Source organism: Gallus gallus, chromosome 10 (assembly GCF_016699485.2).
Source record: "Gallus gallus isolate bGalGal1 chromosome 10, bGalGal1.mat.broiler.GRCg7b, whole genome shotgun sequence".
In the NCBI taxonomy this organism is placed as follows: domain Eukaryota; kingdom Metazoa; phylum Chordata; class Aves; order Galliformes; family Phasianidae; genus Gallus; species Gallus gallus.
This window is the reverse complement of record NC_052541.1, coordinates 12365891-12390828: the sequence shown is the minus strand read 5'-3', so window position 1 is coordinate 12390828 and position 24938 is coordinate 12365891. Positions and strand designations below refer to the sequence as shown.

General features: G+C 40.6%; 1 protein-coding gene across 2 annotated transcripts in view; it reads left to right on the top strand.

The window, feature by feature from the left end:
* Positions 1-23329, top strand: part of ABHD17C (abhydrolase domain containing 17C) — a 44234-nt gene extending 20905 nt beyond the window's left edge. For both annotated transcript variants that reach the window (XM_046899053.1, NM_001007826.2), the window contains 2 exon segments: positions 18198-18377; positions 21769-23329. In XM_046899053.1, coding sequence (XP_046755009.1) covers positions 18198-18377; positions 21769-21988 — 400 coding nt within the window. In that variant the 3' untranslated portion in view covers positions 21989-23329.
* The last annotated feature ends 1609 nt before the right edge of the window (positions 23330-24938 follow it).

Genomic DNA, 24938 nt, shown 5'->3' with positions numbered 1-24938 from the left:
TTTGGTGGGTGTGGGAGGCCTTTTGCTTTTGTTCTTCCTCTTAGTGCAGATTGTGTGAGCAATGGAAGCGCGACCAAATCACACATAGCCCGATGCTGTGCGACACAGTAGGATCCCGCTCCTTCCCATCCATTTTCCTTCCCTTGGTTTCACGTGTCCCGAGGACCACTTATGTGTCTGTGGGGAAATCCCTTCAATGTTGAAATAAATCTACAACATCATAATGACAAAAAGGAAATTCCATGTGGGTTCATGAAAAACGATGACGTGGAAGATGAGGTTTTGAGTTTGCCTCAAAGTGCAGAGGGAGACATTTAAATTAGACGTGATCTCCAACTACTGTAGCTGTGGTTTTTGTGTGGCAGATTTCTTAGAAAAACTTCATTTGTGCTTGTCTGCAAGTAATATTATTTATTGGTAGTCTTTTGAAATTCTTTCTAGGCACATCTTTCAAGGTTAAATTCCTTTTTTAGCCATGAATTAGAAATCAGTTGTTGTTTTAGACAGTTTTGAGTATATACCTCAAAGGAAGATATGTTACCAAGTCTATTTTGAAATTCCTGCTTACGTATGGAAATGTTACTTTAAAACTTTGACTCTTGTGAGCCCTGTTTATCAGCCAAGGCATGCTGCTGGAGCAGGCTGGATACATTGGTGTCTGGCACGTAGCCCTTCTCAAGGCATGCCGTGTCAGCCAGTAGCTCCCACAGACTTCATAGAAATTTTTTGTATAGAACATAGCCAAATTTCTCAAGATCCTGGTGTGTTAGAGCAGTTAGATTTGACTGTGTGACATGGCATGTTTGCTTCTTTGCATGTACAGTAAATAGGCACATGGAGTAGTGAATAATGGGATTTGAGAGGTCTAAACATTCAGTGATGGACTTCAGCGTGTTTCTCAGGGAAGCGTGCTTTCAGCAGTATGGTTTGAAATGTTTCAACAAGAAGGGTTGTTTAGAAAAGGATTTGCTCAGACTGTAAGATCTTTCTGGGCATTCTTTGCTGCTGACTTGTGGTTAGCTTTGCTTTGTATGTTCTATGGGAACTTGAAAAATGGTGTTCAGTAGGAGCAAAGCAGCAAGAATGGCTGTATGTTCTTTCCAGTATAAGAGAAACTGAGATACAATTCAGATTATGTCATTATTACTCCATGATTTTTAAGGCTTATTTATGGTAAATTAAAATAGAGGATCTGCCTTGGGGAAGGTCATTTGTCTTAACTATTTCACTATACTTTATTTTGCTTATAATAAGACTTGCAATTTATTTTAAGAGCCAACAGTAATACGGGGCTAAACTTGTGTTGAGGATTTTGCATTTGTGGTACACAAACCATCTACACTTCAAAGGAATTGTTTAGTAGTTAACTTGCCTTTTCAAACATTGGGCTGGCTTGTTTGTACAGATCTTAATCTTTGTCCTGTCTCTGTGGAGTCTTTACCAACATGTGATGGATTTGAGTAGGATGAATGTCTAACAGCCTGGGGAAAGGGACATCTTTTGAGAAAATGGTCTTGGTTTTGAAGCGTGTCCTCCGGGGCCAAACTTAGAAAACTTTTCTGCAATGTGCTGTTTGTTCCTTATAGCTTCATTTCTCATAGAACTACGTGTATGTCCTGGTGGGTGTGGTGCTTTTTTTTTTGTTCAGTTTAAGAAGGTAATTCAGCGTAGTATTTATTTTGGAGATGTTTTCCTGGACAGTTTGTTACCTTGAGGCAGTTGGCCAAAAACCAGACTGACTTCTGCTTCCCTAAGTCTGGGATGGACCTGAACTTGCAAATGGAGTTGCATTGTGCATGGTTCTCCTAATACTTTTTTTGTTGACCCTTATTGCATTGTAGCTTCAGTGTATCTTACTAATGCTACTGAAAACTGTAGTGTTTCGGTCTGGATATGACCATCTTATCAAACTTCACCAGCCGTAAAAGTACCAAGGTGGAGGAGGAGGTGGGGTAGTGTTTCAACTGCTGTTCTACTATTTTTATGGCTACTAGTTTATGAACATGTAACCTTTACCTCAGCCGAGTTAATGATTACACCATAGGTTGCAGGCATTTGTTTGGTGCAAGAACCACCCTTCCAGGAGGCAGTGCAGCAGTTGGAGGTACACGTGGTGTTTCACCTGGAGCCTGACCACTATGCCTAAGAGGTTCCAACTCCTACTGGATAGCTGCCAGCTTTCAAACTACTACCTGTGAAGGAATGCAGGCAAAAATGTAGTTGGCTTTCAAATAACTAAATCATTTTAATTTATATTTGCTTTAACAAAGAACAAAGATGCCAGTAGTTTAAGAGTGTACTTGAACATGATTTAAATTCCGCCCGAATTTTTGGTGTAGAAGGTGAGATTGTCATAAATCCTCAGTACTGACCCAAATTTTAAAGGGTGAGAGGTTGCAAGGCGTCCTTGGTCTACTGAATTCTTCTCTAGCCTTTTATACTTCTGCTGAGACTGAGCAAGCTGGTGCCAAATACACCACCCTTCCAAATTGCACGCCCTTCTGTCAGAGCTCATCTGAGATCTGTACTCACTTTGTGTAGGACACTGCACAGATGCTATTTATACAAATAAGGACTGGCATCTTCCAATTATTTCGGGAAATTACCCTTTCCATCCAAAAATCCAGTTTAATAATGACCATAATGAAGGGTATTAAACCTGAGGATCTTGGATGTTTCTTGTTTGGATGTAGTCTGAAACTTGTTGCATTACAGAACAGGGAAATCTGAACCAAAGATAATAATCTTTGATTATTGTAATTAGTCTTTTTGGCTGGACATTCACAGCAATTATCTGTTTTGTTTTTAATTCCAATGTAAGTGTTAATTTGGAAAAAAAGAACAATGTTAGTTTTAACTTAACTCACTGTTAGTGGGATTCTGGAGGGGAGAGGGACTCGATTTAGAAAGCATCGTTTGTCACTTAAAGCTTATTTCTCTTCCTTCCCCTGCTCCCAGTGCTTCTATGCAGTGCTCTAACGTGAGCTGTCTTCTTTTCTGCCCTTTGCTATAAAGCTGATCAAAATTGTCTGATCCAATTTTCTCTTTCAATATTATTTTAAAATTCTCATTACATATGTCTATTTTGCCTCTGTCTTGAGAGCTTTGTGGTACTAGGAGGGAGGAAAAACTGTTCCTTTCTAAATAACTAAATATGAAAAGTGTGTGTTGGCAGGAAACACAGCAGCAGCTTGTAACTGAAGTGCCCCTGTGATGAAATGGTGAACTCCAGAAAACCTACGCTGTCAAAATGTTACCGACCAAATCACTGTATGGCTAAAGTAGATATCAATGCACCAACTCTTCCAAGCACAGCACTGCTATCTGTTATTTCAAAAATAGAAACTCCATCAGCACAAGGCTCCTTCATGCTATGCTTGTTTATTGGTAGGCAGTTAAGTGCTGGCATGGCACAAACTGGAACTGCTGGCATTTCTTCCTGCAGAACCAGTTGTTCTCGGGTGATTCTGCAAATAAGTAGGGGACCTGTTTGGTTTACCAGAATTATTGCATCACAGATGTGGAGGCAAATAGGACACAGGAGCTACTTCTTTTTGCCTCCTTCTTTTTATTTATTTATTTTTTTATTTATTTCTAAGCTACACCTGCAGATCAGTATGGTCAGTATCTACCTTTAGCATCAGCTGGGGTAATGTACTTAAGTGATTGCTCTGACAGATGTCCTTGATCTCCACTGCTACTTTGGAGCGGCTGTCTGATAACTGCCAACATCCTTTTCCTGTTCCTCACCCTTTTCCCTCAAGAAGTCTTTGACAAAAAGATTACAAAAGCGATTGGCCCTGTTAAGTAATGTAGCACTGGTGAGGAAAACAACATACACAACAGGCATGCTGTTTGACCGTTAAAACCTCTGGTTTTGCACAGTGTAGACAAAATGCCTTTTACTCCACGGAAGCTCAAGTGATGCCAAATAAGAGCTGGGTAAACTGAAATATGTGACCTGGTTTCAGCACTGTGTTTTCTGATGAGTTCAGAAGTGTTAGGAAAAAAAGGAGTACTTTTCTAAACATACTGAAGTACTGATCCCATTTCCTAGATTAATATTTGTTACTTTAAAATGGATAAAATTTAGTGGCTTAATGGTTGGTTTTCTTTTTTTTTTTTTTTTTTTTTTGCATGTAATTCAATGCAGGCATCTGTTTGTGTAATAAATGAATGATTTGGTGCTCTGTTTTTCATTCCTGGAGAGCACAATGCAGGTTTCATCACTGCTTCTACCAAACACACGGGAGAATTGCTGACTCTGTGCTCAGTGGTTCAGAATTCCAAGCAGTAGTTACTGGGGAAAAAGGGAGGAGGGATTTTTGCCCCAGGTTTGTGAGGATGAAGGCTTTGGCTAGGAAATTTGATTTTAAGCTCTGAACTAGTTATCTGTGGTCTGCTGTCTTAGAACATCTGGTGCTGTTAATCCTGGTGATTGCTGTATATTTTTCTAATCATCTTAGCTTTATATTGACTGTTAGAGAGACCTGAACATTGAATGTGCTGAAAGTTCATTAAAGGAACGTGCAGAAGAGAAAATTTAAGTGTTACACCAACATTTAAATTTGAGTTGCTTAATAATGCATAGATTCTGTGTAGCAGCAAGTCTTTAATTCTGGTAGAGGCAGGTCATCCCGTCTGTGGTGACAAGAATAGAACAACATGAGGATGCTCTGAAGCTGTATGCAGCTTCCCACTTGTGTGGTACTGCACTGTAAATTACAGGAGGCCTTCTGCTTTTTTTTTTCCTTTTGACCCTTGTATCAATACGTTTTTCTTTTCAAGATCAGCAAAGAAGCAACATGTAGTTAAACTGAGAGGAGGGTTTGGGTATCTTTGCTTGTTTGGTAGTATAAGAAGGTTGGTCTTTATCATCAGCACAAAGCGAATGCTCAAGATCCGTTTATGTGTAAAGGCAGTACGGGTTGCTCTGAGATCCAGTTTTGCACACCACAGCAGAAGAATGGAAGAGAATTGATGAGTCTGATTTTCAAGTCAGAGTGCCAAGAAATGATGAGAAATGAGGAACACTGAGATTTTCTTCTTTCTTAAGACGTTGGAAAAATATTTTCTACCAATGGATTGCTTTCATGAAATGACTTTCTGCTTCCATTTGGCAGTTATTGCTCTTGTTTTCTGTTAAAATATTTAACAAATGTAGCTGAAAATGGATGATAGAAAGCAAGAGAGTGGTGTTTCTCTGTGAGGCTGTGAATATTCTTCACTCTGAAAGCAGATGCTTAAGTGCATACAAATTCACACTGCAATAAAGCTCGGTGTTTGCAGCACTTATAAAACTGATGTGTTTTCTCCACTTAGCTGAGGGTGAGGAGAAATGAAGGTCACGGTGTCATTTATCCAAGTAGGATTTCTTCCAGTTGAGGATTCACAAGACATGTCAGTGCAGAGGAAGTGTCAAATGTTTTGATTTTCAAATCAAAAGAGAATGTTGCCTTTCTTCTTTCTATCTGTGGAAGTGGTTTCAGAGTAACTCCAAGAAAGATGAAATATTTCCTGAGAATTGAAGAGGCAGGATACGTGGTCTCCCAGATACAAGGTTCACTGCTGCCCTTCACTTAGCTTTTGCATTGAGCCCCTGAAAGTTTGTTTGAGGTACTGGTTACTTTTGAGAGAAATCTTTGCCTTATTGAATAACTTTGTTTGCTCTTCTGTAGTGCATGAGCATATTAATCTAACTACATAAGAGAACAAGGAATGCTACTGCCAGCTGAGTCATCTTCATGTAATGTTTGTCCATAAAATATTCATGTAACGGGACAGCTGCATCCTTCTGCGGTCCATTCGTTTTAGGATTCTTAGGACTGTTCATAGATACCAGTCGTTTTTGCAGCAGAACCTCCCTGCTGTCCTCCCATTCTGCTCTCCCTTTCTGCGCCTCGTGGCCCTTTCTTTCCCTTTCTGCTGGGGACTCCCAAATCACTGCCAGAGCAGCACTGATGGGATGGGAAGAAGCAGCGCATCCAGACTGTGTACTCCTTATCCATTCCAGCCCCCATATAATCCTCTTGAGACTCTGGCTTTTGTGCTCAGTGGGAGAGACTGCGTTCAGATTTCCAGGGGTCTTTTGAAGAACAGTGTGAAAATGGCTTTACTTTTGTCTGCTCTAAATGGATTTCAGATACCTGCAGATTGTTGAAGCTGTTTGCCTTGTTTGTTCCCTGCTGTCAGCATTATGGAGATAATGGTGGAAAGCTTTATCAACTCGTTTTCTGGATTTAGTTGCAAATTCCTCTGACATAAGGAAAATACTGTATCAGTGCCACATATTTGGTAATTTGTAAGTTATACCAAATAGTCGCAGCTAACCTGGTCACTTAATGGGGTTGATCTGTCTTTAGAGAGAGCATTGTATTTTCAGATGGTATTTCATCTATATGTTTTAATGTAGTCTGAAACGAAATAGAAGCATATCGAAGAAAACTGAAAAACCAACACAGCACTCACACATACACACACACACACACACACACACACACATACACGTGAGAAAGCTGGTTAGTTTCCTTTGAATTCAGCAGTGGGATTAGTTACATGAGTAGTTCTAAAGCATGAGTGATCTGCTCTTTTCCCTCCCCCCACGTAGCCTTCCTAATATTGGTCTCCCAGAGGATTAATTCCAGCATGGCACACCGTTTAGTTCTTCTGGAGCATCTAGACAATTGCTTTTACAAGTGCTTACATATACTTCTGTTTTGAGATCTTGTTTTGGAGATGCCTTTTAACTTAGTGTGTATAGCTAATCTATGCAAACCTGGAAGTTTTAGGTGATATTTGCAGTTTGATCACCATTTAAGGGTTAGCCTTCTTTCCTTGGGATGATAAAAACCTAATTAGGAGTGTTCAGTTAAATTCAAGTGTTGCTGTGAAGCTTTTGTCACCAGCTTTGACTAGTTTGCTTTCTAATTGTACCAGGTGAGCTGTGTGCTGACTGGTAAAGAAGAGGGAAAATCCTGTGTGTAGGGTTTGTGTTGTCTAAATTAAGACACCTGAGTAACTTCATCAGGGATATATTTAGGGGAGAATCTGTACATGACCCTGCATGAGGACAGGATGCTCTCTCAGCTTATATGCCTATGCACTGATAATAGTATTTTCAGAAAATAGAGCTAGATAAACTCACTGGTGCCACTCTTTTCTTTCATTCTGGTTTTCTTGCCCTGTTCTGGATTGCATGCTTCAGCAATTATTCCCTGCTCTGAGAGCAGCTGAGGTGGTGGAAGGGTAGAAGTGTCTGCGATGGGTGGAACAGCAGCAGCTCAGGTCAGAAGCCACTGCACTGCTTCTCAGATAAGTAATCCCAGCTCATGAGTCAGAGGCTTAAGACTTTAATAGATGCAGCTCTTGGCAATTAGTGCTGCAGTAGAATGGCCTTGAACTGTGTTGCATGATGTTACAAGTAGGGAGAGGTGAGGGAAGTACTCCAGAAAGTTAATTCAGTGTTTCCTGTGAAGAGCAGTGTTTGAGACTTAGTTGAGATGTCAGAGGTGCTCCAACAAACAGGTGGGAGTACTAAAACAACAACACAGTGCTTCTGAACAGAAATACTTGGGGAGTTGTGAGCTTGCTTCTTCCAGACCTGTGTTCCCCCCTGTCTGCCATTGTGGAGCCAGGGGAGGCAGGGCAGGCTGGAAGGGCAGCCAGCATGCATTGGCTCACTGGGAGTTCTCAGCCTCAGGAATCAAGCAGGGCTCTCCAGTTTGGAAGCAATTGAAATGTAAGAAGTAGTTATGAAAGCACAAAACTGGTGGGACTGCACAACCAGTGTTAATATTTGCACTTTTTTTTAATGTTTCCTAGGGAATCAGATATTTTTTTCCAAGAACACTTTCTGTACTAGTAGGCACATAACTTGGTTTACTTGAAATCTTTATATAGAAAGATACTGCATTTAGATGCATGGCTATCATCAAATCTTTCTTGTTCTTACAACAGGGGATGTTCTGTAACAACCCTTGTAAGAGTACAATTTTAGGAAGCATTTTACCTCATTTTTTTCATCTTTTAAGGGCAGGATATCCAGCATGGAAGTGCAGGCTTCTTGCTATGGGCTGTCCAACTTTAATATCTTCCTAAAAAATGCTCTAAGTGTTTACATATCCTAGCTCTGTTGTATTACAAAACATATAGTATGACTTGTGTGGCTGAAATAAAAGTACCACAGCAGGATAGGGATGAGAGAGAAGCTGGGGGTGCAGGTAATAAATTCCTCATTCCAGAAGATACTGTGGAGCTTCTCTGTGAAAGTAACAGAACTTTCTCTGCTATATCAAGTTATTTAAATGCACCTCAGAGACTGGCTATATAGATTTTGTACGCTGGTTACAGTAAAGAGTATATAATGGAATGTAGCTGACTGTGTTTTTTGTGAATTATTGATGGTGTGGTCAACAAAGATTGTTCTTAGAGGTTGGTAAAGGTTTCCTATCTTTGATAAATAAGGCTTAATACTTCTGTCTTGCATGTTTATTTGCTACAAACCAACTTAATTAAATGCAAAATACTTCTTTAAAGCAACTCCAATGCTGTGTTTTTAAACTGACTTGAGAGATTCATTTTAGTGTGCCATCTACCCGTTGTATCTTGTGACTAAATGGTATAAATCAAGGCTGCTGTAAGAAGCACTTTGGGAGGAGCAAGAAATGATGAAGAGTAGGGAATTGCCTGTCTTCAAAACCTTAACCTGGTGACACAGTGCTGGCTTCAGAGCTGTAATTGATTTCTAAAGCTGTCAGTCAAGGAAGCAAACACAGTTGAATGGATGTATGTGTTTAACTCTCACTTCCATTGCTACTAGGTTGTCTTTTCCTTTACAGTGGTTTTGATTGTATTTGCTTCTGTGAGCAGAGAGTAGAAACAAACCTCAAAGAGCTTCAGGGATAAAGATCTCAAATAGTGCTAAGGTGTCAAAGTGTGCCTCTTACTTTTAACTGGAGAGCAAGTTAACAGAAGAATGGACTACATCCATGTGCTGGTTATAGGCTTCTTTGAGGGTGATCACACCTAGATTGTTTACAATTACGTCTACATCAACTAAGCTTAGTCTCTGTCTCTTCCCTTGCAGTGAGTGCATGCGAGAAGTTGATTGAAATCTTTAATTGCGCAGCACCGTGGTCAGGAAGTTCCATTAATCATTGAAACTGATTTTTCACATTTCTCAGAATGTGTTTTAGCTGTCGTCATACCAGTTACAGCGGGCTTGGGTTCTTCACCAAGTTCAGTAAGGAGTGCCTCTTTCTGTCGTGTGGAGATACTGCTTCTCTTTCTGTTCAACAAGATGTATGTGTATAATCATACTTTCAAAAAGTGAAAAATGAATCACAGTTTCATCATAAGCAGAAGGCAATGCTGTTGTGCTCCTGACATCGCAGTAGTTTGCTCATGGCTTCCCATATTGCTGTTCTGTCCTGCTCTCTTGAGCAGCCAATGTCTTTAACAGCAGCCAAACTGTAGAAAAGCTCATGGGACTAACTGAGGAAAGTGTCCCCTTCCTCTCACTGTATGAGCACACACTGAGGACTGGAATGTTATTCATCTCGTTGTGAAACAGTGGAATGATTAAGATACAGGTTCCAACAGAAGACTCGGCCACATCACTGCTTATTTTTCAGTGGCCTTCTTGCTGACTTTATCTCAGTATGAGAGAATGAATGATGGTGAAGGCAGAGTTATGTTGTTCTCTCACACAAGTATGCCCATGACGTGAGTTCCTGATTAAATGTGAAAGTAGGTTTACTGGAAGCTTATTTCTGTGTATCTTATGTTGCTATCTGGAGGAAAAAAAAGAAGAACTCCATCCTGCAGAAGCAACTGTTTCGAAGCCAGGCCTTTATACATAATAGCTAGTTCATGTGGTAGACAAACAGGCAGCCTAGCATAAACAGAACACCAGAGTTTAGCATTCAACCATATTGGGGGGGTTTGGGGTCATGCTATAAATACAATTGAGTTCTCAGTGCAAGAGAAAACAAAAGAGGTCTTTCTTGGCACCTCTTTAATAAATAAATAAACCAGCGAGCACGGAGTGCATGTTTTCTGCCCGATCTGTCTTCTGTATCCCATTTAGCTTCAGTTCAGCTAGATTGGAAGGACTTCTTCCAGAATGCAGATTTTCAGAAGTCTTTCCCAGCTGATGAGGCACACCACCAACTATTTTGTTATCCTCTGTTTGTTTCTCTTTTGTTTCTGCCTGAAGAGTGCTTGAAAAATTAGGGTGGCTGGATGCAGTCTGCATTTGTTGAGTGGTCTCTGCTGTAAGATCATGAGCTATAAATGGGTGTGAGGAGAGAGCCTGATTTATGACTAGCAGCAGATGGGCTGCAGAGCGGACCTGCTCCCTGCCAGGGTACAGGGCTGTGGCGTGGCTGGGCTGGCAGCAGGATGGTGGTAACGTGGTGCAAGATGAGCACATGGCAGTGCTGCACGTGGTGTGGAATTCTACAACCATACAGGTGGCAAAATTGGAGGAGCACACTAGTGCTGGGGAATCCAGAAAAAATGTTTTCTATGTTAAAACATGGCATCTTCGGACACTAAGTAATTTAAGATTGTATTTGGATGGGGGAAAAATTTGTTTTATTTAGAGGAGCTAACATTCTAAGGAATTTATTTAAAAACAATAAATCAACCCCTATCCTAAAGCTGCTCATGTAAAGCTTTATAAATCTATTCAGTTTATGTCAAACAGTAATCTTTACTTGTTTACAGGAAAACGTGCTGGTCTTATCCCCAGTGAGAAACCCCTCTGGGCACTTAAGTACAGGAAATGGAGGTGAGAAAGTGCCATCCATTCCCAAGACAGGGCGGGTTACCTGTGACGTACTCATGATAGGTGGTGGTTTGAACTGTTCTTGCAAACGTGAAGTCATGGAAATTCTGCTGTCTCACTAGGCTGTTACAGTACCTTCTCAGATGATAGGGGAAAAAACCCCAAACCCAAGCCCCTTTGATGCAATTTTTGCCCATTCCATCTTGTCCTGTTCAAACCAGCCAGAGTGCATCCCATCTGCACCTTTGCAGCTGCTTCTTCCATATTTGAAGCCTATTGTCATGTGTTTCTGAAACCTTCTTTCCTATGGAATAAACACATTGTAGTTCTCGAAATCTTTTAACGTGCTTTCTTTCCTCTATATGCTCTTCCTGTTCTTATCTGAACTCTCCACTGCCATGAGATGCTGGAAAGGAGATACAGTAGTTTGGCTGAGAACCAGAACCCCCTGAGTGAACCAGGAATAATCTCTGTCTGAACATCTGGCATGTCTAAGTACTGTGTTTACAGTATGACATAGGCTTGTGTCGAACTTAAGATCTGCCGTAATTCTCTCTTTTTTTTTTTATTTTCCTGTACAGTACTGAGTTTAACCAGTTATACCCTGACAAGGAATGAGGTAGCCTCCGGATTAAGCCGTGCAGTGGTTCTGCATAAGCTGATTTTCTGCTATTGCTGTTACAGCCGTAAGGGTGGGGGGATGTAAGGCAAGATTAGTTGGTGGAGGTAACAGTGTTTGTTAGAGCAGTTAGTGTTGCTGGGGGGAGAGAAGGGTGGCATGTGACACCTGAGGAGTGATATTTTCCAAAAATCTCATTTGTTTTTCTTTTTTTTCTATCCTCCACCTTTTGTTGGTATAGCAAAGGCCATTTTCTTTGCCTAGCAAGTGGAAATTATTATATATCCATATGCCTGACTTCAGTGTCAGGTGCTCATTTCCGCATCCTTCATCGTGCTTGAAGTAATCTGGGAGGAGAAATCTCTGCAAAAAGAGGAGTTTTTCAGTCCTGTCACTTTTCTGCCATTGTGCAGTACAGTGCTGGCATGTGAACTGGGAGGTGGGGGGGCTCGTGTGGCTGGTCAGGTAGCACTGTTAGAAATACATCTGGTTAATAATTAGAAAGTACTAAAATTCTTTGCCCCTAATTTTGGGATTATAGGCTTCTCTCTGAGGAGATATAGTGGAAAACAATTTGGTGTAATTCAATTAATACAAAATGCTGTTTCAGTATATAGTTTATACGAGAGAATGCCATGAAATAGCCTTTTTTTTCACCTGCCTTAGTTGTTCAGGGCAAGCATGCTGTGCCATCTCTACTCAGCAGCGTGTAGATTGCCTGCCTTGGTTTTGTTGTGGCTGATGGAGCTTGCCAAGGATATTCAATATCTGTGCTAGGACTTGGCTGAACCTTGGCCACAGTTCTCAATATTTGATAACACATAGTTGGTTATCACAAGGCAGTAACCAAGAAGCAGTTGTAGAGCTTTGGTGTATGTTACTGCAGTGCAGCTGGTCGTCCTACAGAAGAGCCTGGAGGAAGCCACATTGCTTCTGCTTGATCCATTTATGTATAAGAGAGGAAAAAAAAAACAAAAACAAAAAAAAAAAAAACCACAAACCTTTACTGTATCACTGGGTTAGTGCTACAGTTGCCTGTTCTGCCATGGTATTTACAAATAGTGAACTTCTAAAATAACCTTTAAGAGGGTGTTTTCAGGTGTCTTTGGTTTGTTCTGTAATTCCAGTATTAGCTTCTGTTGATTAGCGCTGGATTTTCTCCGTAGTGTAAGTAAATGACTCTGAAGTGGCAGCAGAATAGTAGTGATATAAAACTGAAGGATATTCCTTGATTAAATTTTTCTGGCAGACATTGAGATCATTTTGAGTGTGAACACAATTGTGCAATTACTCGTCTGCTCCTGTGACAGCGTGCTGGGATATATGCCAACACAAATTGTCTCTTGCTTGCAGTTTCATAAGCCAGAACACTCTGCAAACTGTTTCTGGCTCCTGCTACAATGAAAACATGAACTCAGTGATGAGTCTGCTACACCTGAACTTGAATCACATTGTACTTAGAATTGTGCAGGAAGGATGTAGAGAAGGAAGTTGCTGCCTAATTTAAAGAATCAGTGTCAATGTCTATTGTGCCTATGAAAACAGTGAAGAATTGTAGACCTATGTTTGTGTGAATTCAAGGAAACTTGAATGAAAAACTGGCATAGGGACTCTTACTCTGTGCCAGGGATTCCTGTGAGCTGTGAAATAATTCTGATTTTCTCATTTGACAGTTGACGTTATGGTTAACACAAAAAACCTTAATCTAATGCCTTGCTCTCAATTTAGTGTTGGCATTTGGGCTGAAAATCCATTATGAATTTTGTGATGTTTTGACTGAGATGTTGGAGTGGCACTTGCTGAAGCAGGATGTGAAATTCAGTATTTTGTTCTGATAATGTAAATAATTACCTGCAAGAATACCTACTGAGCAGATCTCTCCTGTTGACTGTCTTTTGTTTTCTTGACAGAAAGATCCCATAGTTTAATCTCAAGTTGAAGATGTGCAGTCAGCAAGTGGGTTTTTTACTTAATTGAGGCTGAAACATGACTTATGGAAGTTTATAATGATCCTACAGAAAAACCGATTTGAGATTCTTAACAAGCAGTCTAAATTTCTCTGATTTGTTCAATTTAGAGATAATGCGTTTGTAACAGTAATTTGTGGTGTTTTCTTTGTTCTTTGAAATGATTGTAATGCCTATTTTGCTAAGTATGTGCATGTTTAAAATCTTAATTTGAGTGAAATTGAAGGAATTTGTGTAAAGAGGAAGAAACAGACTGAGGTCTGAAGACTTTACTTGCTCAGAGTTGCACGTTTGTTCTAGTAAGAGTACTGGAGAAGTCTCCGTTGCCTCAAAATGTGGTTTGAGTTGTAGCACTCCAGATGTATGTTGGGTTCCCCCTCCTTATTTCAAAATGGAATCATTTCCTTGTGGTATTTCCCTTGAGAGGGGAGAGCACAGTTTCATACTGAAAGAGGACATGAGCTAATTACCTGAGTTTTTATGGCCATTTCTGTTTAAATACTCTGTTCTAAGGAAGAACTTGATCACTGGTAGCTGCCTTAGTTTAGCAGCAGTGATACAGTAGTCCTCAACAGCATGATGAATGGGTTTTGTGTAGTCAAAACACTTCTGTGGTGTTCTCTGTTGAGACAGAGATACTGCAGCTGGGTTTTAGTAGCTTGAAAACTCTGATTTGCTGCTGTTGCTCTGTCTGTGCTGATCTATGTGCTTTACAGTTTAGGTAAAGGGTGTTGGGGCAGCAAATACCATAACATTTCAAAACTGAAGACGTGGTTGACTTCACTGATTCAGTAATTCTGGAAAAAGAACTGGCCTCACTATTGAAAATATGTATGCAGCACCTCGGAGGATTGGCGCAGCTCCTGCAGCTTTGGCTGAGAACAGGCAGGGTTGAGATGTATGGCACTTCTGTAGTCCCTGCAGCAGCATTCCTCTGGTGCTTGCAATGGAGTAAGGAAGGAATAAAAATAGCAGTGGTAAACTTTCCATCTGTGTTGCTCGAAGCTGAAGCCCTGAAATAGGAAAAATAAATGCAGTATCTCACGCTCATAAAGATTTTTTTATGATAATGCTTAGTCTGTACAGAGTGCTAGAGTCGGCCAGAAAGCTTTTAGTACTTTACAGACACACGCTTTTGTTTGAGAGAACTGAGGTGAGAGCACAGTGCAAACCACAGTCATACAGCTAAGCACAGTAAATGGGAGGTAGCTGTGTCCCATCCTGTCGCTGTAGTCTGCTGTTAGCAGTATTCCCACCCTTTCCCTGTCACACCAACCTGCGGGTGTGTCTGAAATCTGTCATTGGTCTGTACAGGAGTAAGTAAGAAAGTCAGGGATGTGGATTCTTAGTGGCTGACTGGAGTGTGTTGGTGCTGTAGCTGGACTTGGCTTGAGCTGGCCAGCAGTAGGTGCCTACAGCTGTACTGCTCGTGGAGATGCTTGTTTCCTAGCAAATGTAATCCCTTATCCATGCTGGTGGGATTCTGGGAGCAGATTACACTGGAGAACTTTGCCATCTGATTTGTGTCCGTGGGTTGGGGGAGTAGAAATGCTTGCATCTTTTACAATGCAAGCAGCTTTATGCTTCTCAGTAACTGATTTTCTCTGGGGCAAGCACGCTCCTCTTTTTTCTTTCCCTTATTTTCTTGGCAAATCACTGCTTTGCATGCGCTCGTGGCAACTCTTGGAGTAGTCCCTTTCTGCACTGCCTCACCTCGGGCCCTTCCCTTGGGCCTTTCTTGGGCCTTTCTTGGGCCTTGCCGTCCCTCAGAGCCGTTTCCATAGAGACCAAAGCGCCTTGTTTCAAGTAGAATGTTTTTAGGAGCTGCAGTTGGGCGGTGGAAGGACTTACTTCCTTAGCAGGAGAATAAGTTGTAGTGGAGTACCACTTTTTCTCAGAATGTCTTTTGCTGTTTTCGCTTTGTTCCTCCCTTGTATGCCACCTAGTTTCCATCTGATTGCTGCTGTCTCTTATCCGTGACCACTCTTCCTCATTTCTTCTACTTCACTTTCTTTATCACTGTTCTGATTGCGTAAGAATCTTTTAACACCACCCAGGAGCTTGCAGAGAGAGGGGAAGGGGCCCCTCCTCCACTCCCCAAGCGTACTGCATGTTAAGGCCAAAATCCCTGGGCTGTTCTGTACCTTGGCTGAGCCCTGCCTGCTGAGTCACTGCCTGGGCAGCGTCGTGAGGGCTCAGAATGTGCCAGTGCCAAGCTGTGGCCATCAGTGCCAGGGGCCTCACCCCTGTCGTTATTCACGGCCTTTGCTTCTGAGCTGTCACATGTCCTTCAGCCTTACAGTAAATTGTTCATGCAGATGTTTCTGCTGATATTTGTGGTGAGCCTTTGGTGTCGTCTTCTGATTGATGGCAAAGGGCTTGAAGAGATAAATCTGTTACAGTGACTCTTCTGGCTTGGACAGTCAGACTGTCCCTGACGAAAATGGTCCAAGAGATTCTTAGTGGACTGTTAGTAGGAGTACAGAAGAGAAAAGGCATTCCATCAAATGACAGGCTGGCTGCAGCATGCACTCGCTCAGTGTCCTTATACTCTTCTTAAGATTGCCACCCTTCTGAAGAGTTGAATACTGAATATTTGTAATATTTTAGTGATGAAGGGTTACTTTAGAGATCTCTCTCTTTCTTTCTTTTTTTTTCTTTTTCCTTTCTTTCTTTCTTTCTTTGGTGATACTACCAACTGGCTCTAAGTTCAACTAGCACACTGTGAAATTGAGATTTGTTTCTTTCTACCTGCTTGTAGTGGTGACAGCGAGGTGCTCGATTTGCAACATAAGCTGTTTTCAGAAACAAAATAGCACCAAAAGGAGTGAATACAAAGAAAATCAATGCCAGAGAAAATTGCAATGCTAGGGCAATTACATTAAAGGAATTCTTTCTCTACCTTATACTGTCTTGTTGTCCTGTGATTCTCATCCACACATCTGTTTCTGTGCCTAGATTGTAAATGCTTTAGAAATGGGACTCTACATTTTTTTGTGATATTGGAGCTCCGGATGCTACTGCAAAATCTACCGGCATCAATACAGTTCTGTTCTGAGTGCTATGTATATGCACTTATTCCCATCACATTTTTTTATGTTCTGATGTTGATGTATTTCTGCCTGTTTTTAAAATGATGTGACAACTGGTAGATCAGCAGAATGGAGGCAAAGTTTCCATATGCAGCCTGCAAAGGTACCTGCCTCTGACCTACCACGCTGCAGCTAGGATGACATCCATGAGCATAAGGCTTTGCTCTGGGATTCTTTTAATGTACAAACCCAAATCAGCCGGGCTCTACTGCATGCTGGACAGTTTCCGACCGTAAGAAGGGAAAAAGTTCTCCTAAGAGAGCTTTACAACATCTCTTTTAAAACATCTGGCCATGGCTGTGGTGATAGACCACCAACGTGAGCTACCGCTTGGTTACCAAGAGGATAAAATTTTCCTCTAGGGAGATATTTTTATACAGTTGCTTATTCATGTTACAGTGGATGCGAAAAGCACTCTTATGTTCAGCTGCATAAAAATATTAAGAAAATTCCTCTTACACAGAATCTATAGTACAGCCTAGCTGTAGTCCGTGATAGAACCAAGTCAGGTGGTCAGTGTTGGATCATTCTTCCCATTCTAATTTTTATCTCTTTTGCAAGTACCCAATCATTTGACTGCTTAAAAGTCAAGTGCTATCAAGCTCTGCCAGGTACCTCTATCAGCATATCAAAGGAGCTGGAAAACTTCCAGGTATATATTGAGTATAGCCTGAACTGTAGCTTTTGGTATATATGCTTTTTTTTTTCATAACCATTCCAGCAGGACTGTAGACAGTGTAGTCTGAGAAAAAGACATATTCTACACAGATTATCTTCCAAAAGAAATTTTCTCAGTTACTCTTTATACAGCTTGCAATGGAAAACAGAGTGAGACATAGAAACATTCTGGATAAATAATCTATAACCAGCTGAGAAATAGCTTTGATTTGTAGCTTTCTTAAAGAGTTGTGGTGACCAAATACTACTGTACTCTTCTTCCTACCCACCAACACCATCTCCTGTGCCGTTTCTCAATTCCTTTGTCTTTTTGCGTGCTTAGAATTGACGATGATGTTAATTTAGCTTCTGCTTATTTGCAGTTGTGAAACAGCACGGAGTCTAGGACAACCTACAGGCTAGACAGGAACATTTGGGAGCCATCCAAGACTTGCTTTGAACCCAGAATTTTATGAAATGATGTAGCTTTATAATTGCAAAATAAGCTTGACATATTTTAAGCAGGAAGAGAGAAAATGAAGATTAACTCACAGCAACCATCAACAGGGAAAAAAAATGAACAGAACCACACTTCTCAAATTCTTAGTCTCTTCAGTATCTTCATCTGCACCCATAAGGCAGTTTGGTTTTCTTGTTCCAGCTGTGTGGAAAGAAAGGAGGGGCAAAAGGGTAACTGTATTGTTTAATGATGGAGAGTGTGGAGAGGCTGTTAGCTTACAGAATATCTAATTGAAATTCCTGGGAGTGGCTGTAGGTATGGGGAAGTCTCATTTATAATTTGCTGTGCTGCAGAATGAAAGAGGTGTTCGTGAAGATGGTGGAGATTAACAAACTGACATTCTTCCTTTGAGGGGAGCTCTCTTCAGCCTATGTAAACTATGATTGTTTACTTTACTGTTCTGTTTTAGAGTTTTAGACATGTAAATTTACATCTGTCAGGAGCAGATTTTTAATGCACAGTGTATGGGAGGAATGTTTGGGGATTTTTTTTACCCTATTTTATTTTATGATGCAGAATATGTTTTTTAAAGTGATGTTTATTTTCTCCACAGGTATGGCGTTAGTCCTGAGAACATTATTCTTTATGGTCAGAGTATTGGTACTGTCCCTACAGTAGACCTGGCATCTCGGTACGAGTGTGCAGCAGTAATCCTTCATTCTCCTTTGATGTCTGGATTACGGGTAGCATTTCCTGACACTAGGAAAACCTATTGTTTTGATGCTTTTCCAAGGTACGTATAAATATTGCAAGGATGATGGTTCTAAACTCAGTGCGCTGTTAGGTGTTTAAAAAGGAATAGTCATGCAGCTTTCTGGGCAACTTCTACTAAATTGTCACATGTATTTTAAACTTCAGGTATGCATACCTGTAGAGATACACCAGGTAAGTAACAGGCTGATATATCAGTCTCAAACTGATGTGATATGTCAACAAGCAAACAATTCCTAGCATTTACTACCATTTTTTTTCTCCTGTTCTTGTGCTATGGATTGTTAATATAAGAATTTTTGTGTCATCAGGTTAAGTTCTTCAGACTAATGAATAGCAAATTAGTACTTGTACTCTCATAGCATCTGTGTTGACTTTAGAAGGTAACATGGTATCATGAAATGGATGTGCTGTTTTCAAGTCGCTTGTTAATATATTGCTGTGGTTTTACCAAGAAGGGTATAGATGATCACTGCTTTGAAGGGAGAGAAAAAAGAGAGGCAGAGGCTAGAGTGTTAGCCTGGTGTGGGTCACTTTTCAACTTTGCTCTGTGTTTCGTGTGTATTCTCAGGTAGTGCACTTTATATTGCTTCCTTGCCTTTGATCCTTTTAAGTAAAACACTTCTACACCTCTGTCCATCTTAGCATATGTCCATCTTCTGCACATCTTAGCATTTGAGATTCATTTTATTAACCTCCTACAGGTGTTTTGCTGTTGTGACTTCGAATAGTTAGACTTCAGGTAGTATTAGGAGTGGATTGCTCTGGAGAGAAGATTGTGAGATATTTTAGTGATCAATGTCCCACATCAAGGCAGCGACAAAGCTGTCTGTGGATGTCTGAGAATGTGAGAGGGGAGCAGTTCTCTTTGTAGCATCGTATACAGACACAAGAATAAAAAGCTAAATGGCCCATGGAGGGGAGAAGACAAAGCAAATGACTCAGTGGAGTTTTGTGCAAACTTATCTTCGTTTCAGAAGGTGGTGTTTGCAGTAAGTGTAGTAGGGGATACTCAGAGTGTTTCTCATGTTTGTTTTATTTTCATTACAACAGATTAAAATTAGAAGGTGGGGGAGTGTGAAAGCTGTAAACGTGTGCCTGAGCAGCCACAAGTGATGGTGGCTGTTGCAGTTTCTGTCCAGTCTCTGTGTTTAATAGTCCTCCACAGAAGTTAATGGAAAATGCTGAAGGTGCAGTCAGAATTTGAAACTGTTGCACACAAACTTGTTCATCATCCTCAAACCTTGAATGTTATCTTTATGAATGCTTCTGCTAGAGAAAAAATACAGAGCCCTAAGAATAGCTCTGATTACAAAACTAACAGTGATTAGCTGATAGCAGCCGAATCAAATAAATAAAAAATAAAAGGTGGTTATGGGGAACCCTGAAAACATTCCGTATCACTTGAGTATTTTGTTTTTAACCGACTGAGCTGTTCAGTGCTGTCAATCTGACTTGACTTAGGCTGTAAGCAGTGAAAATAAACAGCAGTGTGCTTCTATGAATGTGTGCAGCTCAGACGTCTATCTTCACGGCAGGAAACAAAATAGTTCTGTGTGCACCTACAGTGAATTGCTATTATGTGCATTTTATGCTGGGGCTCTGTGAGAATGTGGTCTCTGTAGATTTTTCTAGCTGCAGAGCAGTGTGGCTGAGCATACTAAGTGAGTCTAACGTGCAGTTTAAATACTGCCTTCTGAGTCGCTGAGTTGGCAATGGGACGCGTTCCAATTTTCTGCAAAATACCAATATCTAGCTTAATGGCCTGGGAATATATGTGGAAAAAAATAGTTTCATTATCTGAATACTGGAGCGAAAGGGATTTCCTGGTTTCCTACAGTAAATGAGACCTTAGTGTGTAGCTGCTAAAACGTTGTATAAACATCTCTAACTGTATGTGATTGACCCGCTTTGCCACGTCGTGGTACTCAGGACAGACCCTTCATGGGCTTAAGATTTCAGTTTGCTTAGCATTTTCATTATAAGATATTCACGTTTGGCTATGATACTAATTTGGGGATGAATTCAGGGGAGGGGAGGAATCTGCATTATTCTGATGTCTTTCAAGTTCTTGGGATATTTTTCTATATTCAGCATAATTGCACACAACCCAAATTCCAGACAGGCAAAGTGAAATAGGCTGTGTTTTAATTTTAAGTAACACTTTTCCTCTTTAAGTGACAAGAAATCTGTTTTCTGGAGAAGTATTTATTGATACAGAGACCAAAAATGTGTTTACACTCAGCTATTTACTGGAAAGCAGTGACTGTTCTGTAGAATACTAAATGCTGAGATTTGTGTGTGAGAGGGTTTAGTGCTTTATTTTACATCTTAATTTTTAATTAACTTAAGATTTTCATAAATCCTCTTTAAACCTGTTTTTAAAGTGATGTATGTTGGCATCTGTGTTTTTCAATCATTGTAAGCAATTAGCCTGGTTACTTTGTAAAGTCTATATCTAGTCATACCAAAATCAAATACTCTCTTGTTCTTCAGCACAGGCAAATCCAAACACATTTCATTAGATGGTGTAAGGAAATAAATTTGTCCTCTCTCAAACCAAATATTACTGGTACTCATTTTTCTACTCACTTCTACATCACATCCTGAGCCAAAGCATAGTTACGTCATTGGCCAATTCCTCCATTTGATGATGGAAGTGGAGAGTGTGTTAATTAGCACTTGGCATTTGTACACTGAGCTGGAATTAGTGGTAACTACCAGCGTGGAGTGGCTGTACACTCTCTGTGTACCTGGTGCCACACACAGATGGGCAGCACTCGGGGCCCTTACTGTAACTGAGGACTGGTAGGTGCTGGCCCTGATCTGGTCTTTGTGTAACACAGTTCTTCCACTTTTCTGCCATTTGAGCTTAGACAACTAGTACTAAGAACAGTTGCTTGTGGGTTTTTTCTTTCTTTCTGTTTCTACCTAATTTGGGAGTTTCCAGCCTCATGAGCTGAGACTGTTTTTGCATTAAGTCTTGCAACTGGAATGTAGTTAATTGGTTCCTAATCTGATAAAGTGGAAGGTGATAATGCATAACGTCCACGCTGGTGGCAGGTCTCGTTAAATCCAATTTGCCTCTCAGCAGGTTTCCTCAGTGGCTTCTGTGACAGGTGCACTACTCACTGGTGTTTCAGGTGCCAAACTTTATTTGCAACACTGCCCATTGGGGCTTCTGACCATCAGAGCTGGAGGTGTGATAGCAGTGGCAGAGCAGGCTCCATTTTACACACACATCTGGGGAGCAAGCCTTGTTCTTTGTTGTTGGGGCACAATTCCAGGGTTTTGTAGCCAGCTAAAAGCAAGCATTGGTAAGCTGATGGTGTATGGATAGTTAAGCTAGCTTTCTTTAATTGCACGAAAATGAAAGCCACAGACTGAGCGACGTTTTCCTTTTCCCTCCCCAGCATTGACAAGATATCTAAAGTCACCTCCCCTGTGCTGGTAATCCACGGTACCGAAGATGAGGTGATCGATTTCTCCCACGGCCTGGCGATGTATGAGCGATGTCCACGAGCAGTAGAGCCACTCTGGGTGGAAGGGGCTGGGCATAACGACATAGAGCTTTATGCACAGTATCTAGAGAGACTAAAACAGTTCATATCTCATGAACTTCCCAACTCCTGAAGAAGCCTACCTGATTTTACCTCAGTTACTGTGAACGGCAGAAATTACCTGGTTTTGCACATGCTTTAACTGGATAGCTGTCATAGCTTTATACTATGAAGAAATACCCTGTCTTTAGGGTGTTCTAATCAAACATCTGATGAAATTTGTCTTTTATATCTGAAAATTATTCTACTAATGCACACAATATGGTCAACTACTGTAATTCCAACAATTTTTAGCTTCGTTGCCCTGAAAGAAGTGGGGATACTAGCTGCTCATGGGGACACTTTTTACCTAGTGCTGTATTAATTGAAGATGGGTTTTCTCTGTCTCACTTCTGATCGTTTCTAATTCTGTCCTACAAAGACTTTTTTTTTTCAATGTTCTCAGTATGTAGAACACAACTGTTATGAGCTACAGCTTGTTCTAAACCATCGGCCGTGGGTTCAATCTAAGGGAGTACTTTCTTTGTCAAGTTTCTAGCTGTGGTATTGTAACTGGAAAGTTATTGTGATGAAGTCCCCCCCGCCTCCCTTTTAGTGTTCTTTTGTTAACTTACTGATCTTCCCAAGTAAATTATTGAAATATACTTTTTTTCCTGATAATAAGCAAACTACTATATGGGGCTAAACTCTGTAATGACTTCTCCATTACCTGTATAAACGTAACTGGAATATTCTCGAAGGAACTATGGACAAAATGGCTCTTGTTTAAAGATAAATGTGTAAATTTACTACTAGAAAACTCATTTTAATATTCAGATGGTCTGAATAATAGCCATAACAGACATTTCCTTCTGTAAAGCATTCCTGTAGACTTTTTAAAAGTACTGTACATATTTGAATTTACATTGTGCATAGATTCTTAATTGGTAGTTTTAAGTTAAGCCTAGCTACAGTAAACTGCAAAATTCCGGTTTGTATATGATTGAATACATTTTGTTAAAATATGTTTTTATCCCTATATTATTTTGCTATTAAAGTTTTATAAAGTTTCCAGGACAAAAAAAAGAAGAAAAAAAGAAAAAAAAAAGAAAAAAGGAGAAAAAAAAAGAAAAAAATTTACACATTTATGTTTTGAAGAATTTATGTAACTAAATTTTCATTGAGCTGATCTTTTTAGTTCAGGAGTGATTTGATTCTCTGACACTGGAATCGCACAGATGATGCATCAGAAATGCAAAACACTTACAATTGTTACACTACTAGCATAGGTCTAATTTTTTCCAAATGTTAAGGCCTTAAATGTACTGTAAGCCTCAGATTGTTGTACACATTGATCGCGGTTGATTGCAGTTTGTGTCCTGTTGCTGGAATGCAACACAGTGATTGTAATGGAATAAAGGATGCATGGATTAGATCTCCCTGTGTTTTTGAATCTCATTTGGTGCATCGTTTTCCCACTGCAAGAAGATGCAAAGTACTTGAATTGCATTATTTAATTCCTTCCTTGCAAGAAATGCTATCCTGAAGTGGAAAGCCTTGTTTCCGTGCAGTTTGGTATATAAATCAAATGTTAAAAAGATTACTTTGAAATTGTATCCAGCTGTTTTTTAAATAACAGTTAAACACGTGATAGGACAAGGGGGGAATGGTTTTAACTGAGACAGGGGAGGTTTAGGTTGGATATTAGGAGGAAGTTTTTCACCCAGAGGGTGGTGATGCTCTGGAACGGGTTGCCCAAGGAGGCTGTGGATGCCCCATCCCTGGAGGCATTCAAGGCCATCAATGCGCATAGCAGGGGGGTTGAAACTTGATGATCACTGTGGTCCTTTTCAACCCAGGTTGTGCTATGATTGATTCTATGTGGCCCAGAAGAAAAGTTTGAAGTTGTTGTCCTGAGGCCTCGTGACAGACCTGCAGTGGATGGTCAGCACCAGTTGATACTGCCTCGGTGCTGTTACTCTCCAAGGAAACAAAATGGTATTTTCATTCACAGTGGTGTGGGGGTGGGGGGAAATGATGACACCCACCAGTGTGCAATCAGGTGGGCCCTTACTGTCGGGGATTGCACCTGTGTGGTTCAGGCTGAGCGTTAAATGCCCCAAGTGCTGGCATACCCACGCTGTTCTCCTGGGGATGGTTCAGCTGTAACTGGCACGTTCTGCCTAATTCTCACCTCAGACTTGCCTCTCCCTTCCTGTATTTTTAAGGAAATCTTCTGCTCAATTTCTTTTTAAATGTATTTTTTTAATGTGAAACTTCATAAATCCATGGCCTACCTATAGCCCTTGTAGGTGCTTTGCTGTTCTTCTGCCTTCTGGATTGTCTGCTTTGCGAAGTTTACCCATGTTTAACTAATGCAAATATGTTCTTGTTAATTAGAGCGCTAATTAGTGACCTATCAATGGTGCTCTGGGCTTCTTCCCTCTCTTTTAAGTCAGCAATCTGTTCACCTGTTGGGTCCCTTAAGGTTTAAGGAACCTTAAATCCTTGCAGCTCTGTTTCCAACGAATACTTCTGAGGTGAGCTGTGATGTTTATAATGTTTCCTGGCAAGTCTTGTAAAGAAAATAAATAGTAGTGGCCTTCTTTATGCTGTGTGGACTTATAGTTCCTCCCCTTTAGCAAGGCATCACCGTTTTGGGCATTTCAGAGCACTGCTGCCCATCAGCATTAGAGTTATTAGTTAAAATCTGTGGCCAACCCATGAAATGGTTTATCAGACGGCAGATTTCAGGTCCCCGTTTGTTTAAAGGAATGGGAATTTGAGATGTAGGAAAAGGGGAAGATGTGAAGTTATGAAAGAGAAACGTTGGATCGGGCTAAAAAAGTCGTTTGCTGTAGCAAACTGCTAACATTGACTCATTTAAATGCATAACGTGGGCCTTCACGAGAACTTGCTATGCATATTTTAGAGCTACCGAGGTGTCACTGTGAAGATGGCTGTGTGTGCCTGGGTAAATTATGCAATGGGCCTTCCAGGAGTGTAAATAACATTTTTTCCACCCCTTCTTCCTGCATGACCTG